Here is a 19,067-nt window from a genome sequence, read left to right as displayed (position 1 = left end):
GTGTGTGTGTGTGTGTTGTTGGTTAGCGTTAGGCATTACGGTAAGAGCATGAATTCATGCATGAATTAATTGATATATGTGTTATTATCCATTATGTAACTAATGATTTATGTATCACTGCATTCCTTAATATCCAATGAATCATCAGGAATTGACGTGTTCATAGTTTGTCATTTGTGACCTCATACATGAACAAAACAACTAAAGCATTAGGTACATGGGCTCATCATCAGGGGTTCAAGCCCAAGGGGGTTTCCTAAGGTTTCCCAGTGGTTTCCTAAGGTTTCTTATTATTTTTCTCCTACAAAACTACATACAGTGGGGCTCAAAAGTTTGGGCACCCCAGGTAAAAAAAGATATTAATGTGTATAAAGAAGCCAAGAAAAGATGGAAAAATCTCCAAAAGGCATCAAATGACAGATTAGACATTCATATAATATGTCACAAAAGTTAGATTTTATTTCCATCATTTACACTTTCAAAAGAACAGAAAACAAAAAAATAGCATCTGCAAACGTTTGGGCACCCTGTAGAGTTTATAACATGCACCGCCCCCTTTGGAAAGCTGAGACCTGACAATGTCATGGATTGTTCTCAATCATCGTCTGGAAAGACCAGGTAATGTCAATCTTAAGGTTTTAAATGCCCAGACTCATCTGACCTTGCTCCAACAATAAGCACCATGGCTTCTTCTAAGCAGTCGTCTAGAAAACTGAATCTGAAAATAGTTGACGCTCACAAAGCAGGAGAAGGCTAGGAGAAGATGTCTTTTGGAGATTTTTCCATCTTTTCTTGGCTTCTTTATGCACATTAAGACAAATTTTTACCCGGGCTGCCCAAACTTTTGAGCCCCAATGTATACTATACTACAATACTACAGTCTAAACCGTACATGGTGGGGTTGCCGTTTTCAGGACTGGTCCAGATCCCTGCAGGGACCTGGGACAAAAAGTTTCAGCCACTTCCACCGTTAGGTGGCGCTATAGCAGAAAAAATTGCACATTAAAAATACACATATTAACGGGTTCCCTGAATTCAGCTGAATCTCCTGATATAGGCCACCCCCATTTCCGACATTTGTGCGTGAAAAATCGTGATTTATCGTAAGCCTACTTTTTCGAACTCCTGCTAGACCGTGCGACCAATCTGCACAAAACTTGGTAGGTAGCATCACAAGACTGACCTGACAAAAATGTATCAAAATAATTTTCATCGGATAAAAATTGCACAAATGCTACAACAGATACGCACAAAACGTGGTACGTAGCATCTACAGATACACCTGACCAAAAGAATTTTTCTACATTAAACTATACGCATTTCACAACCAAAATTTTTTTTTTAAGAAAGCCACAAAGCACAAACTTTAGCAAATCTTAGCCAAAATAATAGGTATCAGAACAAAACTATTATTATTGTTCAAAATCCCACTTTGAGGCGCTGTATTGAATTTGGTGAGGATTGGCCATTAGGGGGCGCTATAATGAACGTAGACACGTTTTGGCAAATAACTCAATGCATTTAAATGGGAAATTTGCAATTGCAATATGTCTACCGCAGTAAATGCTATAATCACAAAACTTGATGTTATTGTTTGACATACCAATCTGAGGCTGTATACCAGATTTGGTGATGGTCAGCCTTCAGTCTGCACTTTAATTGAGGTAGAAGCGTTTTGGCCTTTTTCTCAATTAATCTGAATATCGCTATTGCAAACCAGACTTTACCGTGCACTTAGTGAAATTTCCAATATTTGCCTCGCCTTTGTCGTCATTTGGGTTCTGCTTTTGCATGCTCATCTTTCGCAGGCCCGCTTTCGCAGTCTCGGGTCATCATAGGCGGCTTGTGCCAGGGGGGAATCGCGCCGGCAGGCTTGGACCCTGGTCATAACTTCTTGCAGTTCTAGTTATGAATTATGACTTATCAAGCATGATTATGATTATTTATTTTTCTGCAAAAAAAATGTGGTCATCACTGAGCAAATTCCGATTTGAACACAACTCAGAATGATGTACCCACCTTACCTAAGGATTTAGTTGATGTGTTGTTTATGCATGAGGTCATGAATGAGAGGCTATTAACTCATGTCAATTCCTGATGATTCATAAGTTATAAAGGAATGAAGTACTGCACAAATCATAAAATAATTCATGCATGAATTCCTAATTCATGTACCCTTACCATAAAGTGTTAGCATAACTTTAGTTCAAGCCTTTGGCAGCAGTTCAAAAGAATTGGTTTAGGGCCACGCAATGAAAAATATATTTAATATATTTTCACAAGTTCAGTGGGTGCATGTTTCATAAGAATGCTTTAATTCTGAAAAATAAAGTTGGTCCCAAACGAAACTCACTCAATGTCTATGTATGTGTATGTAGGCAAAATACCAAGAAAATAAATTCATGAATATTAACTGAGATAGCCCATTATGTTGTGAGCAGTAGGCCTATGTGTGCTAATCTGTGTCTATGACCTGGGCTGGCACATGTTCACGTTAAAAAGTGTGTGCGTGCACGAGCACTATGGTCACACGCAAAATGTTCCGGTTTTAGTTCCGGGAGATCTGGTCACCCTAGTAATGGAGTACAGCTATCCTGGCAGCTGACACTGTCCGAAGAACAAAATCCACCTATCCACACTTGTACATTGCTGGCAGATTCAAACTTCTCACCAAACTCTCGGCAAAACACAAATTAAAGTATTTCCCAAAACATCAAAAATTTCAGAATATGAGACTGTATAAGTTGTGAAGTCATCTTCTTAAGTGCACTTTACATAAGTACAGTGTAACAGTACAGTAACCCTGTATTTAAGTAATTCTAAAAGAGGTGTAGATAAAGCTGGCAATGTGGATATGTGCTTTTTACTGAAATGCATACAACATACAAGTGTGATTGCGCATACTGTATATACAACCAGCCATTCTAAAGTGCTTTCAATTTGTGAATGTTTCCCTAGTCTACCATGTTCACTTGGAATTGTACTTGTCATATGCTGCACTTTCCTTTTATATTTACCAGAAGAATGTTTCAATTTTATCTTTTTTTGCCTCTTTCAGAATGAAGGTGTGAAGCCTCAAGTGTCCAATCCCTGCTATCCACATCAGTTCAATATATCTATCAAGCTAGGGAAGGATGTCTTTGATTCTCCGTGTACTAAAAGCTACAGACCTGCCCAGTTTAACCCCCAGATGTCAGTATCAGTAGTGGGCACAGGAGATTACCAGAAATGCTTGGACAACGTAAAAGAGATTTTCTCCTTCGACAACTGCTCTTATTCCAAGTGCTCCTTTAATGGAGTCTTCCAACCCAATGTGAGAGGAAGCTTCATGGTGAGGGAGCCTTTTAGACAGAAAAAAGTCCATTTCATTCTCAATCAAAAATTTGTGTAGTGTAGGAAGTAGTCAATGTCCACGACATTCCACTTCCGAGTTGGCTCCTTTGCCAACGTAAATTCCACCAGATTTCACTCATTTAGGCTGGATAGTCGTTGCCTTGGGTTCTGTGTTGTTGTGTTGTGTTCTTTGTGTTGGCTTTTTAAACTCTGGTTGATTTATGAGGAGTTTTCAGTTGCACGAATAAAACAACCTTTGAACGTGTACGTTCCACCAAAACCATGTCCTTCTGATGATGCTGAACTGAGAACTGCCTCTTAGTAAGCAGGCTAACTAACTAGCAGAGGTGGGTAGTAACGAGTTACATTTACTCCGTAACATTTACTTGAGTAAGTTTTTGAAAAAATTGTACTTCTAGGAGTAGTTTTAAATCACTATACTTTTACTTTTACTTGAGTAGATTAGTGAAAAATAAACTGTACTCTTACTCCGCTACATTAGGCTCCAATGAGCTCGTTACTCGTTACTACGCGTCATTGTTTTTACCCCCGCGTACGTCTCATGTTGTTTTATTTTGACAGAGAGTCTTCCGCTGAACGTGACTGTGCTTAACCAATCACACGTCGTTTGTGCAGTCACGTGACCATACTGTTTCAGCAGCGGGACCATAGACCGTTATTGGGACAGGTTAGCTTTACACTCGTAGCAAAGCAAAGAAACAGCAGCTACGTTTTGCGGTTGGTTCAGGTCTACCAAAACAACGGACATGTCAGCGTTCAACAACTCAACATCTAACCTGAGGAAACGTAGCGGTGGTTGTATTTTTTTGCTGTGGAGAGGTGGATGTTTGTCTTTTAGGTTACCATATTTTTTACACATGCAGTATCCATCCAAATTTGTGTGACAAGTCTCTCAAGTAAGCTATTTTTTAATTAATAATTTATTTTATTGATTGATGAACTATAATTTGCCTAAAGATAATTATTTCGGTCTGATTGATGCTTGTGTTAAGAAATAAATCAGACGTTACTCAACAGTTACTCACTACTTGAGTATTTTTTCGTCAAGTACTTTTTACTTTTACTCAAGTATATTTTGATGACTACTTTCTTTTTACTTGAGTCTATATATCTGAAGTACAGTACTTTTACTTGAGTACAATTTTGGCTACTCTACCCCAGGGCTGCCAACTTTTCCAAAACCTTGAGTGAGATTTGGGGGGGCAACCCATATTTTGCCAGTACAAGCAATTTTTGGGTTCTTTATCCTTCAGGGTTAAATTGTGATTTGTGATATGTGGGGGGTGGGGTTCTCCCTAGGGGGGTCTGGGGTATGCCCCCCCGGAAAAAAATTGAAAAATAAAACCATTAAGGGCACTTTCTGGAGAGTTTTTTTGCAAAAAAATGAGAAATCAAGTCTTACATGATAGTGCAAAACTGTAGGGTTAAGAACTTTGCTTTGTTGTAGTATCAACAGTTTTACGGCATCAGCATTTACATTAATATCATATTAACTTCTTATGATATAAGAACTGACCCAGACAACGTGCCAAACATAATGAACCACATGAAGAGACAGTAGCAAATCTCATCAACAGCTGAGAAGATTTGGGTCTGTGGGGAACAGGTCCAGGGTCCCGGGTTGGGACAAGGGACCCAAGTTAAATTAATGTTGAGGGATCAACTAAGACCACTGAAATTCTAAAGAATAAGAACCACTGATCTACATAAATCTATCCTTTAACCTTTGTGCCAAGGTCAAGTAATGTTTGGCCCTCATCCTCTGGGCCCCACTTACTGGATTTACTTTTGGGAAAAAAAGACTATTTGTTCATTCCTAACATCAAATTAATTATTTACAGTTACATTTAGATGCACCGAGGTTAGAGAACCACAATAGTGGCCCAATGTTGCAGTATAGTATATAAAGTATATGTGTATTATGTAGTATATATAGTATAGTATATATAGTATAGTGTATATATAGTATGCTCAATGTGTTTCACCAGATTTCTGCCCATGTTTACAATTTTGTGCACATTCAAAATTAACTCCTCCCATCTCGTTTGTCCATGTGGAGAGTTGTAATATAGTCTGCTTGCATGTCATTGCTCCGCTGATATGGTGGATCTCATTCAGACCGTCTGACAGACACAGACGCCCATTCGGTTCTCTGGTCTCTGACAAAGTTTAGAGGAGGCTGTACGCTGCGCATTATCGGAGGACTACACGGATGCACGAGTCACTGTCCACAGCAAGCAGGTCCACTAACATGAACTGAAGTTGCTACGCTACCAGCCGCGCTGCTCACCTCTATTGTTACAGAGAGTGGACACGAAGCGACGGACGGGTCTGTGATACTCAGAGCTCATACCTAAAGCCGGGGAAATGGGATGGATCGTAAAAAAATGTTCTCAGTTTGCGACAATTCGAAACTTTCACAGACAGGGAGCGCTCTTGAACCCCCTCACAGTCTCTGAAAGCACAACTAGTGGCTAAACAGATAAATCTATAGATAAACTCATCTATCAGAAATTTGACCGACCGGGTTGACACTTCAGCGTGAGAAATCGGGGGTGTGGCGTGTGAGCGTGTGAAACCAGTCAAATGCGTGTGTCTCACGGCCAATGCGTGAGAGTTGGCAGCCCTGCTACCCACCTCTGCTAACTAGATAATCAGCAAGCCAGCCACTAAATTAGTCAAATTTAACAGCTTAATGTTTCTTTCACACTCTTGTAACAGCGTAGAAAAGCACGAGGCTCTTGCCAGGTGCGTGACACTTTTTTCAGCACATTTTCTACAACTAGGGTGGCATAAAAACACGGTGGGTGGAATTAGCAAGCTAGCTAACTAACTATCCAATAAGCTACCAAAAAAGCTAATTAACTTTATGCTAATATAGTGGCTTTAATGAATGTTTCCCACTTCACGCAATGTTTAAAGTGAATGAAACAGCCTTGCCTAGCTACTTAGTGACTCAATTTGCTCTCTTCCATGAGTTGCACATGAAGTCTGTGTACCGTTAAAATAATGGGAGGAACCAAGCAGTGGACCAAACCTCTGTGAACTTAAAATGCATTTTTTTGCCCTGTTTGTGTTTGTTATGTTTTAATACTTTCACAATTATTTGAAGTACATATTATTATATACAATACACATCGTGGTTTCAATAATATTCTTAATGGGGAGACAACCCTCAGATTGGGTTGTTCGCCTCCCCTGCGATTTCCGCCTATGTCTCTAGAGCAGCACACTTTCAGCTTGTTATTTGGGAGGGTTGCAACATCAATTTTTAAATAAATCTAGCTATTGTTCCTTTTGAATGTTCTTATTGTAAGTCACTTTATACAAAAGTGTCTGTGAAATGAATGTAAAATAATGACAAACGAGAATGAAATACAGAAATCTGTCCTAAACAATCTTATAGATGTTTCAGTTAAATTCTAATAACTATTTCTCCCCTGAGGGCAATTTAAAAGTATCTTTACCATCTCAGGAAGATAGTGTAACGCTGGATTAACTCAGTGTCCCATCTTCCCTACAGGCATTCTCTGCCTTTTTCTTCGCTCACAGCTACATCACCAACCTCACAAGCATCCCTCTCACATCCCCCAGTCGACTGGAGAAGGCAATACGAATCATCTGCAACCTGACCATCTCTGAGGTACTCTTGAGAACACAGCTGTCACAGACTCAGGACACAGAATAACATCCAAATATCTTTAATGGAGGTCTTTGTCAGGGCAACAAACGTCAAAAATACAGCAAAAACTCAACTTCCACCTCAAGTTTAACTGTTCCAATAAACTTTGAAAAACTAAACTTACCTGGTAACAAACACAGGAAGACCTGGCACAGCAGCGGAACTGGGAGCATCCATATGCCATGTAGAGTCATGTAGTGATAAGACCAGACAACTACTGCGGACTGGACAGGGGTTTTGTAGATGAGTTAACAAGCTTAAACAGGCAACAGGTGAGGAGTGCTAATAGGCTGGGGATAGTGACCGATGATAATATGAGTGGAGAATGGGTAGTGGGCATGATAAAAATTCAGCCCAGGCACGGTAGCCACACCAGCCCACATCACCACGCCCATGCAGCCCCACCCACGGACATGTGCATTCACTAATTACATTTGTGTACAGATGATGAAATAAATTAAGCAGTACCTTATGTAACAGATTTTTAAACATTTAATGTACAGTAAGTAACTGGCAAACAATTCTTACTACTTTTTACGAGCACACGTTCATAACGAATGGACACGCACTGCCTATTACTGCCGTTTATAAGCTGTTACTGTCGTTCTCTACAGTATGTTGTTCTTTGTTGTCCCGGTCCATTTGTTCAATTGTCTGTGTTTCTCTCTGTTGACACTACATATTGTCTGTCTGGTCCTCCATCTTTTCATCTGTTTTAACTCTCTAACTGCAATCTAAATATGTTTTTATGGCGGTCTGTGATTATACAGCTCAGAATTAGCCAAGAAAAGTTTGAGGGTAAAAGACTTTTTTTGGCACTGATTTATGGTAGAAATGTCTCTATTTATGATGAGGAAATCACAAAATGTTGGTGGCAGGTAACAATTCAAAATACCAAACATAATGGAATATCATTATATTCAGAATTACAGTAAGGGGGCTTTCACATCTGGGACATGGGCCTGGTACGACAACACTTGACCCCAAGTCCAGTTGTTTGATTAGCATGAACAGGGCTTATGGTAATGTCTTTTTCCCCAAGGAGCACGTTTTATTCCCAAATTGAAAAATGTAGGATTGACTACGTAGGCTACTGCTTTTACTGCTAAATTGTGCAATAACACAATCATGTTATGAATACAAAACGTTGTGAAGTGGAATGTTTTCTACATTCTATTGATCAGAAATGATCAGTAATGTTGAATATAGCTTACAGTGTAATGGACCACCACAGTTCATACTTACATGTGACTTGCGGATTAATTGCAGAGTTTAACCTACATAGTGTAAAACTAAACACTACGTGAATGGGGACCAGCAGAAAGACGGAGCAGAACGACGCTGCTTGTTCAGGGTTTTCATGTGTACTCCTATAGGCCTACACTTCACATCAGGCTTTAAATCCAACTGTACCAAAACATTTAACACGTCAATGAGATGTTTTTATTGGGTAATGAAACTGTCTCAATTTAATGCTGATGCTGTCAGACAGCCCATTATTATTAATATAATTATTATTATTATAACCATAGTGAAATCATACAAGCGATAAAAAACAGTCTTGTGCGCTGTCGGCCTGTAAAGACAATATTTCTGTATATTTATTTTAAAAAAAGATCTGACTGGCCCATATTAAAAAAAATTGTCCGGCCCCTCTGGTATTTACCAGAATTGCCAGATGGCCAATCTGCCCCTGACAAGAGCTCTCTGAGCCCAGCCTCTAATAAATGAGGATTCTCCAACTTGTTCCTTTTTAAAACCAACACAGTAGACTCTCATTTCAACCCAAAGACCCTTGTGTTATCTGCTATACCATTGAATATTCTAGAAATGTCTACAGTGATGGTAGACCAGATCAAATTGATAGAGATTTGATGGGCATAATTCAACTCTAACCCACTGTATTTCCACCCATAGATGACAAAAAGGACAAATCAGAAAGAGAAACACATGAAGAACGTCTGTGCCGTCTCCAATTTCATCCAGGTCCTCTTACTGCAGGGCTACAAATTCAACGAGACCTCCCTTCCGTCCATCTCTTTTCAGAAAAAGGTCAGAAATAAAGGAAATAAATGAAACCTTTTTGTTAACCATTAGCTGGGATTTCTGTCTGTTTTCAAACTATTGATTCAGGTTAAATCTATAGGGTTCTCCACGGTGTGCTTTCAGTTTGGTTTTGTGTGTGTGTTTCAGTGTGGTTTCAGTGGGTCCCCTCTTGTGTTTTTGCAGGCGGGAGGGGCATCTGTAGGCTGGGCTTTGGGGTACATGCTGAGTCGGAGCAACTTGGTACCAGCAGAGGGACTGGGACTGATGAAGGCTCTCGCCCTAGGGCCCTGGGCTGGCATTCTCTTCCTCTTCATCGCCATCCTCCTCATTGCATTGGGATACCTAATCGTGATCTACAGACGCACAAAAAATAAAGAAGGCATGGTATAAGAGCAAGGGTGACACACCTCCCAGCCCAACTCATATTCATCTGTGTACACATGTCCATTCAAAACATTCAGTCTCTTTTAGAGAAAATGCTTCTTTGAAAAAAAAAATTCTTTGCACTATTTTTTGTTTTGATTGTTGTGCTTTTTAATACTCGTAAAACATAATTTCTTCGTAATACTGTTAGAGTGATGCAATGACATCAAAGCTTCTTATGGCTTATGTATGTTAGTGAAGTCAATAAATCAGTAAAATATGGCCTGTAAAATTGTCTTTGCAAAACCTTTTTGTTACTTGTGGAGACACATGTCAGTGTGTGTGAAATTAAACTACAGAATAAACCATGTTTTTTGTAAGCGTTTCTGATTCGTTACATTAACTCACACCTTCTTACGATGACCACAACAGCCAAGTATGCGTTCTCTGTTTTCGTGCGACAGGAACAGCCCACATGTGCTTCAGAAGAGGCCTGGGGCAGTGTTGACAGACACAACTGCCTACAAATTCTGAAAGAAAAATATAAACAAAGTAACAAAACCAAAATCATGTAAATTCACATGAGTTCTGAATTGTGGTCATAGCAATCTATGTGGAGGCAGATGGTTTAGTTTAGTTTTAGTTATTAATGTCAATCAGATAAATAGATTTGTCACATTTATGTCTTGTATGGCTAGTGGCACAACTACAGTAGGACTTTATGTGCAGATAGATGTTTATTGGCTCTCACATTTAATACCGTAACTGTATTCACTGGGGGGCTGGCTAAGAGAAGGTTCTAGAGATAATGTTGACTTTGTCTATTTTTGTTTCTCCGTGGCAAAATGACTTATTGGTCACCATTAACAGCAGTTATTACACAGTGCCTAAATGCTTAAAGTAATTTGAAGCCACCAAAGAATAATTAAACCTTTCTGTGGAATCCTGTTTATGTTCCTTATCATTTCTAAACACGTTTATAAGTATCATTCATTCACAAATACTCGTATTAGTGACATAGTGTCAAGGTTCAGACAAAACAGCAAACCAAGCGCTGTACTATTAAAAACAACAACAAAAAACTGGGAGGCTCACTGGAGGAAGATAGAGGTTGACACGTTGACAAGGAAAAAAGTCAGGGAGGAGAAGAAGAAACTAATCAGTTTTTAAATTACAGTGATGATACAATAACAAAAATTACAAAAAGTCCACTTGCCTGGAATATAACTGGTAGCAAGGACAGTTTGGGAGTTTTGCGGGTTAAAACCATAGACTGTTAATACCTTTCACAGTCTATGGTTGAAACACAAGTTGGATTAAGAACAAACTTGACAATGTCAAAGTAGTTAATATCAAAAATGTGTAGTTATCATTTGATGTGTGTGTGTGTGTGTGTGTGTGTGTGTGTGTTTGTGTGTGTGTCAAAGATACAGCTGAAGAAGGCACTCAAAATAACCGAGTTTAGATAGTTGTCATGTTTCTCTCTTAATAGAAGAGTTCTAGTAAAGGGTGTTGTTGATGTCGTTCCATTTGATGCAAGTAGAATGAAGAAGCGTGGTAAAAAGTCATGTTTAGGATGAGGGACAGAGAAAAGTGTGAAAAAAAATCTGATCTGTTGCATTTTGAATCAAAAAATCTGCCTGAAACCTGCATATGGGGATATGTGGTAAATGTGGAGATGAGATGTGCAGTGACAGAAACGGTGGAAAAAAACCCAAGTGTAATCAGTTTGGGGGGGAATCATGAAGCATGGCAAGCTAACTGTCCAAAGAGAAAAAAAGAAAATGGAAGTCAAAAAGATCAAGTTCAAGTGGATACTATGACACAGTGAAGCAGCTAGGAAAGTAAAGATTCAACTGAGTCAATCAAGTAGAAAGCATGGTGAACACTATTTATTTAAGGACAAGGTTAGTTTCTTAACATTTCTGCCATATTGATTAACTGTAATGCTGCTAAGGCTGAAAGGAAATCGGAGAAAATAGAAATAGTTGTTGATGCTGCCAGAACAATTTTGGATAGTGTGGGAATTACCAGAGGTGGAAAACGTACTAAAATATTGTACTAAAGTAAAAGTGCCAATACTTTGATGAAATATTACTCAAGTACAAGTAAAAATACCTATCTGAAAAATTACTCAAGTAAAAGTAATACGTAGTTCATTTAAAATGTACTTCAAGTAAATGTTACTTAATTAAATATTTAAAAAGAACTGTAAAACAGGGTGGGGGGGATCCATCATGTAGTGTAAATAGATCAAGGGGTCATGAATCCAAAACTATTTTGTTTTTAATTAAAGAAAAATCGAAACAAATGTATAAACATCTAACAAATGTATACACATGTTATAACAACCTAATGCATGTCTCACATGACATTTCATGCTGCAATCCTCTCCAAAAAAGCTGAGCTCTCCCTTTACCATTTACACTGCTGATACATTTGACTAATGCTCACAGCCCAGACTAGCAGCTAGCTTCTACACACCTTAGTAGCCTGTATGACCAGGGCCAGAATCTTTCTAAGTAGACGCTCTGGGAGCCGGACTTTCAAAAAGGAAAATACAGAGGGGTGAGTTTTTCCTCTACCTATGCAATGTTATAACTGCTGTAAAGGCTTGAATGCTAAATACCAGAATGCATTTGACGATGGCTTCTGTAGTGGTTCCTGGCACAATGTTTTTTCTTCGCTTCGGTTAGTCAAAGTTTTTTATGTAATGTAGCAAAATACAATACTTAAAATGTAATCAAGTACATTTGAAAATGTCGATTTAAAAAACTACTTGAACAATACAAAATACACAACAAAACTAATCGATACAGTAACGTGAGTAAATGTAGGCTCTTTCGTTACTTTCCACCTCTAGGAATTACTGGAGAGGTGGACTGTTTAGAGAGACTTTCCCTCTCAGAGCCTAGATTGATAGGATTGGTTGATTAGAGAATAGGGTGAGTGGCTGGAAAAAACCTTTAGCTGTATCTCTTTTAAATTAGAGTAGAAAGGACAATTCAGTAGTCTGCAATTTGCCGCAAGGCTTCTTGTCTCATGGAAGGAAGAAGAAAAAGAAGAAAAAGAAGAAGAAGAACAAAAATTCACTGGTAGGCCCCAAGGGAGTAAGCCAACCTCCATAAAGCGAAGCTCCTACGGCCCCATTTTAATGCTACCAAGCACTCACTCGCTGTTGGCATTCCATTGACTGCCATTCATTTGGCGCCACTTTGGGCGTTTTTACACCAACAGCCTTTAGCTTGGTTGAATCAAACTAGAGTTTGTTTGCCCGGCTGGTGCGGTTCGTTTGGGCAGATGAGAATGTGTCAATCAAACTCTGCTGCGCACCAAAAGCGGACCAAACAAGCGTACCGAGACTACTTCTCCAAGCAGGTCTCGTCTTTCAATCGAAATCTGGAGCAGTTTTTTTGTGGTGAGAATGTGATCCGTACTTGAACCACACCAACTACACATACTCCTCCAGTATGTATCCTGTAGTCAGGTGGGTTATTTAGCAATCTGGCATGCAGCAGAGCAGCAAACTGTAGCAGCTTGCAATGTTTTATCACAGAAAAGACTGCGGTCAAGGTCAGCGTCCATCACTCGTACTGTATCTTCGTGGTCAAACCAGCCTGCAATTGGAGAAAATTGGAGACATGCAAAGTCTTGGTGACCAGAGCAGATGTAGTAACGTCTCTTGCAAAACAATGTCTGATAATTTTAATGAAATGAAGTGCTCTCCCCACTGCTCTTCTCTCTCTACACCACTGACTGCACCTCAGGAGACCCATCTGTTAAACTCTTGAAGTTTGCTGACAACACAACGGTCATCGTCCTCATCCGGGACAGTGATGAATTGGGCTACAGACTCAAAACTGTGGACATGATTGTGGACTTCAGGCCTCTCCACTCTTCCCCCCTTCACCATTCTCAACAACCCTGTGTCTGCTGTGGAATCCTTTAGGTTTCTTGAATCCACTTTATCCCAGGACCTAAAGTGGGAGCCCAACACTGACACCATCATCAAGAAGACAACAAGCCACACCATCACTCTGATAACCAGCTGACTTCTGACTCACAGTGCCAGGTTCAGTTCCTGTGCAATAACCCAGCACCAGTGTCTCTAATCAGTCTGTTTACTGGTTCCACTTATTTATTCATCATTTCCCATTTCAGAGCTGTTCATACTGTTCATATGGTAATATAATATGTACATTAATAACATAATACTAACTTATTGCAGCATCCTTTGCACTAGGCTTCATAATTAAAATAATAATAATTTGTCATTCAAATAATTTATTCCTGCACAATTTGCACTCTTCATTACACTATTGTCTCAACCTGTCTATACTGTTTCTGTTTATAGTGTATATTGTTTCTGTTTGTTGTTTGTTTTGTATTAGTAAGCATATTTTGAGCAATGTATAATCCAAAGCAAAATTCCTCGTATGTGTCCTAATAGTTGGCAAATAAAGCTGATTCTGATTCTGGTTCTGATTCTGGTTCTGATTACTGTCTTGCTCTGTCCCCCAGACATATCTGACCAATAAGAGGGCTGGACGTTCTTGCCTGATTTGTGATGATGCAATTTGTTGCGACCAAACCAAACCGACCGAGGGCAAATCGCTTCAAGTTTACTAACTCACCAACTGATTCGGACCAAAGCAAACAAACAACAGGTGTGAAAACGCCCTTTGACAGCGAATAACTTCACATCTGAAGTGATTAAAAACTTTATTCGTCCATTGTTTATTTAAAAAAAAAAACATGACAATGTATAAAAGGCTCCCTTACCTTATAGCTCACATTATGGCTCAGTAAAAAGCGTTTTTGTAAAAATAGGCTAACGATTGTGTCATAACGAAGCAACTTGCTGTCGCATAGTCACATGGAGAAATCTCAATCATTTTGAATCTTGCAGAGACGGAGAGCGTAGGTATATGTTAGGAGATAACACAGGCACAGGCTTATTATTGCTAACTAAAATGTTAGTTAACATTAGTAATTAAACCTAAGTTTAAGTCTAAGTTATTCACTGTCAAAGTGACGTCAAAATCAATGGCAGTCAATGGGATTCTAACAGCAGGTGATGGATTGTTGGCATCAAAATGGCGCCATAGGAGCTACACATTGTGGAGAGTGGCTTACCCCCTTACTATGGTCAATTAAAGCTTCGCAAACCACTGTCTTTATTTTTTGAGCTCACTAGATGGCGCTCTCTGTTCAGCAAAGAGTGGAAAACACACTGAATTGCCATTCCTTTAATCTTTTTCTTTCAGCTACAGCGCCATCTAGTGAGCTCAGAAAATAAAGACAGTGGTTTGCGAAGCTTCATTTGACCATCACCACTTAATACATCCATGTTCCAGAGCAATGGGATTGTTGTTGGTCCATTTCTTTCACTGTCTATGGTAGGCTCATGACACGGAACATTTCCATAGCTGGTGTTTTTGACGGACTGTTTACAAAGTTGCAACACACTCACAGGAAGTTGGCTTTGAATGCGAAGAGCCAGACCGTAGTGCATTCATGCATAGTGGTGTTGTGTAGCAAGCGAAATCTTTTCGAAAGCAAATTCACATGGTAGACTACTTAATTCACATATAAATCTTTAAATTAATGATAACGCGAACACAAAAATGTTCGCGGGGCTGCCTGAGCTCGGGATATCCAACGGCGAGGATCTTAAAGAAACACTCACCAACTGTACGGAGCCTCTGAAAGCCATTGATCAGTTTCAGGTAACTCCACGTTAGAAGTTTTTTTTGTTCTTTGTTTGTAAGACAGATTTCTTCCAACCGTGCTGTGGAATGTCGTAACGTTAGATTTCGAATATCGGACTATGTCCCCAAAAGAGTCATGCTGCATCGTTAGGTCGAAATGAACGTCAACGTAACGTATGTGGTTGTAATACACTGTCGCGTGCAGAGGAGGGAATGAAGAACACAAGTACCAGGGGCTAACGTTATACAATAAGCGTTATGCGACCTGTTGCATTAGTATTATTTTGAAGTAATATGATAGTATGAATCCACCTGAAGACATACAACCACCCATAATTCTCCATGGACCAAATATGTTTTTCAATGGACAAGCTTGGAACTAATAAATGTGTAATAACTAACGTTACTATTTCCCAGAAAATTAAGTTCTCAGTATTATCCAATTTGTATTGTGTCTCTAGGTAACATCGTAATATCGTGCTTTTGTTTTCATAATCGTCTCATCTGTTTTGTTATTACAAATACATCAAAATATAAATAAATAATGGCTTTAACAGATATTATTTACAATATGCAAGTAGTTTCATAATTATTCGAACTGCTATTACCGATTCATATCATCACTGTTAAATATATTTGGTCCATTTAAATGCCAAATGTTTCTAAAAGATGTCCTTGGAGTGGCAAATGTCTAAAGTTGTGTTTTACCTGATATCAGCCATTGCCAAGAAGCAAGGAAACATTTATTCACGTGGCTCTGAACGAGCAGCTACAACTAGAACCTATCTCTGACGAGTCTGTGACGCGTTACGTGTCTGCAGATGGAAAATGGCATCCTGCTGCCGACCCTCCAGTCTGCTCTTCCCTTCCTCGACCTCCATGGAACGCCTCGGCTGGAGTTCCACCAGTCTGTCTTCGACGAGCTTCGAGACAAGCTGATGGAGCGAGTCGCCACCATTGCAGAGGGCAAGGAGGAGGACAGGTTTGTCATAGGTTGAATGGACTTTGAGGAATTGTATCAACATTTTGAAGGAACCAGCTTGGATGCTATTGCACTTTGTTTTCTTCCAATCTATTTACAGATATGGGAAGCTTGAAGAGCTGCTGGAGAAGAGCTTTCCCCTTGTCAAAATGCCATCAATTCAGCCAGTGGTAATGCAAGTGCTGAAGCATCTACCCAAGGCAAGTGTCTTCAAGGCTATATTTTTCACTTAAAGACTAAACATAGCAAAATATTACAAGTGTGTGCAGTATTGACACGTAATCTGTTTATTGTAGCATGTTAACATTGTATACAATCTAGAGGCTTGGCCTGAAGTTACATTTCTCAAAATTAGATTAGTTTGGACCTGATCATCACAGACAGTGCAGTATGTTTAGAATACTTTGCCCTGTTCACACACCTTGATGCAGGTCAAATCTGATGTTTATCTGAATGGGTCAATGAGCCAGACCCTCTTTTGGACCAGGGTGGAACAAGGGTCTGATGTTGCCTTGCTTTGGTGACCAGGGTCCTATTCACCAATTACAACAAGGAGTCCAGCAACAAACAAAATTTTGTGGACATTTTTATGTTTAACAGAAAAGGTCGGCCTTCTTAGGAATCCGTCCCATAATGTTATGTTGACACGTTGAATATTAATCTGAGCCTGTCACTAGTAAAACGAGCACTTTTATGAATGTAAATACAAGCTGGAATATTGCCCTATTAACTTACATTGTAGCTTGTTTTTCCGCTGCTGACTGCAGCGATCTTACCTAATACTGGACCAATGTCAAAGATTGTTGTTCCCATCAGTCATTTAGACATGAAAACGTTGGAAAATAGGGTCCAGGTTGGGGAAAAAAAAAAGGTAGTTACCCTTTAAGTGGGATTTATGCTTCCGCGGAGGCTCCACGCAGAACTTTTGCCTAGCCTACGTACTTGCCCTGAAGGTTATTCTCTTGGTATCAGTGTGTGCGTCAATCTCTTTCAGAGAATAGCAGGGCTGGCATGTGTGTTTGCGTGGGGAGTGTGTAGTAGAGAGAGTGACGGTGATTAGTTTCGGAGTGAGTACCGACTCTAGAGTCATAGAGAAAGATACAGTGTTTCCCCTGAGCTTTCTGACCACAGTGGGAAATCTGTAGCAGGAAAACTTAACCCTCTCCTTGATTTCATGTTGTTTAGGGTGAAGGAAAACCAGGAAATGAGCAGGGGGAAATGCAACGCTACCAAGCCACAGCTAAGCGAGTTGGACGGCGCAACATTTGGTTACATATTTGAGAGATGCATGTCAGGCTACGGCGTAGGGTCCATAGCTCTACGTACCTATGTATGTACTCACATCGTTCATTTAACGCAGATGCAAAAATTGGCCTTTATTGGTTGTCAGTTGCAGCAAGGGCAAGCGATACAAAAATTACAATAGCTGATCGACTTTAAAGGTCCGCCCAAACTTAGTGAGCCTGTGCTGAAGTAGTCAGCAGCTTTGTGGGGTTTCTTCACTGGGTTTTTTAACAATTTGATGGATGCTGGCAAGAATGTGGACATGGCTCGTTTGGATCTTAGGGGCAGGGATCGGAATCTCGTCCCTGAAAGTAACAGATGGTACTGGTTGTTGAAGTTATGGGTGCAGTCCGATATGATGAGTATGAAATGATTTGTTCACCTCATTCAGGGAACCAAACCCTAACCCTATTTTTTTTTTAATTAAGCCATTAAGATCAGTTTCCAAAATATGTTTTTTTTTTATTCCTCTTTTTAATCAACTTTAGCCCGGGTGTGTAAACTTTCTCAAGCCACTGTAGTCAGGTGTAGACTCACACCCAATTTCTGGAGCTTTTGGCACTAAAGGTAAGGCTGCACAGTGTTAAAAGCACTTCAGAAGTTTCCTGGTTTCTCCAGGTGCATGTGGGCGTTGTGCAGCAGCATCATAACTGCGTCATCAACGCCTCTGTCTTTCCAGTGGGCAAAATAAAGTGGGTCAGTAGAGCAACTAACCTCCACCTTCAGTTTAGTGAGCATGAGCCTTTCAAAGCTCTTCATCACTACTGATGTCAGGGCTACTGGGAGAAAGTCATTTTGGCCTACACAGTCCAGATCTCAACCCAACGTAACAGTTTTCTATTCTGTCATTAACTGTAGTAAATACCAATACCTACACGTTCTGGAAACCATGAATGTCTGTACCAAATTTAATTGTAATATAAAGCAAATCAAAATCCAAAATCTTCAAATTGGCATAGCAAAATGTAAAGAGCACCGTGCCTTTAATCTTTTCCACATGCTCCTTCCTGCAGGTGCCAGAGAAGAAACTGAAGATGGTGATGGCTGACAAGGAGTTGTACAAGGTGTGTGCCGTGGAGGTGAAACGGCAGATCTGGCAGGACAACCAGGCTCTGTTTGGGGATGAAGTGTCCCCCCTCCTCAAGCAGTACATTGTGGAGAAGGAAGCAGCTCTGTTCAGCAGCGACCTCTCCATCCTGCACAATTTCTTCAGCCCTTCCCCCAAAACACGACGCCAGGGCGAGGTGAGGCCCAGTCATCACGTTAGAATATTTGATAAACATGATGATGGTGGTATTGTTCAACCTTTTGTTGTTGTTGCAGGTGGTCCTGAAGCTGACACAGATGATTGGGAAGAACGTGAAGCTATACGACATGGTGCTGCAGTTTTTACGAACACTCTTCCTGCGAACGCGAAATGTCCACTACTGCACACTGAGAGCCGAGCTATTGATGTCTCTTCACGACCTGGACATCAGTGAGATCTGCTCTGTGGACCCTTGCCATAAGGTTAGGACACATACCGTGATGGTGAATCAGTTTAGTAACACCATGGAGGCACTACATAGACAAGGCAGCTTTGTTTGTAATACTAGCCCCAAACATGGTTTTATTTCAGTTAGCTTAATAGCTGGTTTGATTTGCA

The 19,067-nt window shown here is 40.0% G+C and overlaps 2 protein-coding genes across 3 annotated transcripts in view; both read left to right on the top strand.

The window, feature by feature from the left end:
• The window catches only part of LOC116689497 (ectonucleoside triphosphate diphosphohydrolase 2), a 22,097-nt gene extending 12,271 nt beyond the window's left edge, over nt 1-9,826 (top strand). For both annotated transcript variants that reach the window (XM_032516051.1, XM_032516050.1), the window contains 4 exons: nt 3,059-3,331; nt 6,878-6,997; nt 8,954-9,088; nt 9,266-9,826. In XM_032516051.1, the coding sequence (XP_032371942.1) occupies nt 3,059-3,331; nt 6,878-6,997; nt 8,954-9,088; nt 9,266-9,472 (735 nt within the window). In that variant the 3' untranslated portion in view covers nt 9,473-9,826. The remainder of the gene's footprint in view (nt 1-3,058; nt 3,332-6,877; nt 6,998-8,953; nt 9,089-9,265) is intronic.
• Nucleotides 9,827-15,072: 5,246 nt separating this feature from the next.
• nelfb (negative elongation factor complex member B) overlaps nt 15,073-19,067 on the top strand; it is a 15,918-nt gene continuing 11,923 nt past the window's right edge. The window contains exons 1-5 of the mRNA XM_032516049.1: nt 15,073-15,174; nt 15,978-16,138; nt 16,239-16,338; nt 18,436-18,666; nt 18,746-18,931. Of these exons, the coding sequence (XP_032371940.1) occupies nt 15,073-15,174; nt 15,978-16,138; nt 16,239-16,338; nt 18,436-18,666; nt 18,746-18,931 (780 nt within the window). The remainder of the gene's footprint in view (nt 15,175-15,977; nt 16,139-16,238; nt 16,339-18,435; nt 18,667-18,745; nt 18,932-19,067) is intronic.

This window comes from Etheostoma spectabile, chromosome 5, assembly GCF_008692095.1.
Source record: "Etheostoma spectabile isolate EspeVRDwgs_2016 chromosome 5, UIUC_Espe_1.0, whole genome shotgun sequence".
Classification (NCBI taxonomy): domain Eukaryota; kingdom Metazoa; phylum Chordata; class Actinopteri; order Perciformes; family Percidae; genus Etheostoma; species Etheostoma spectabile.
The sequence above is the reverse complement of the archived record's forward strand: the minus strand, read 5'-3'. Positions and strand labels throughout refer to the sequence as shown.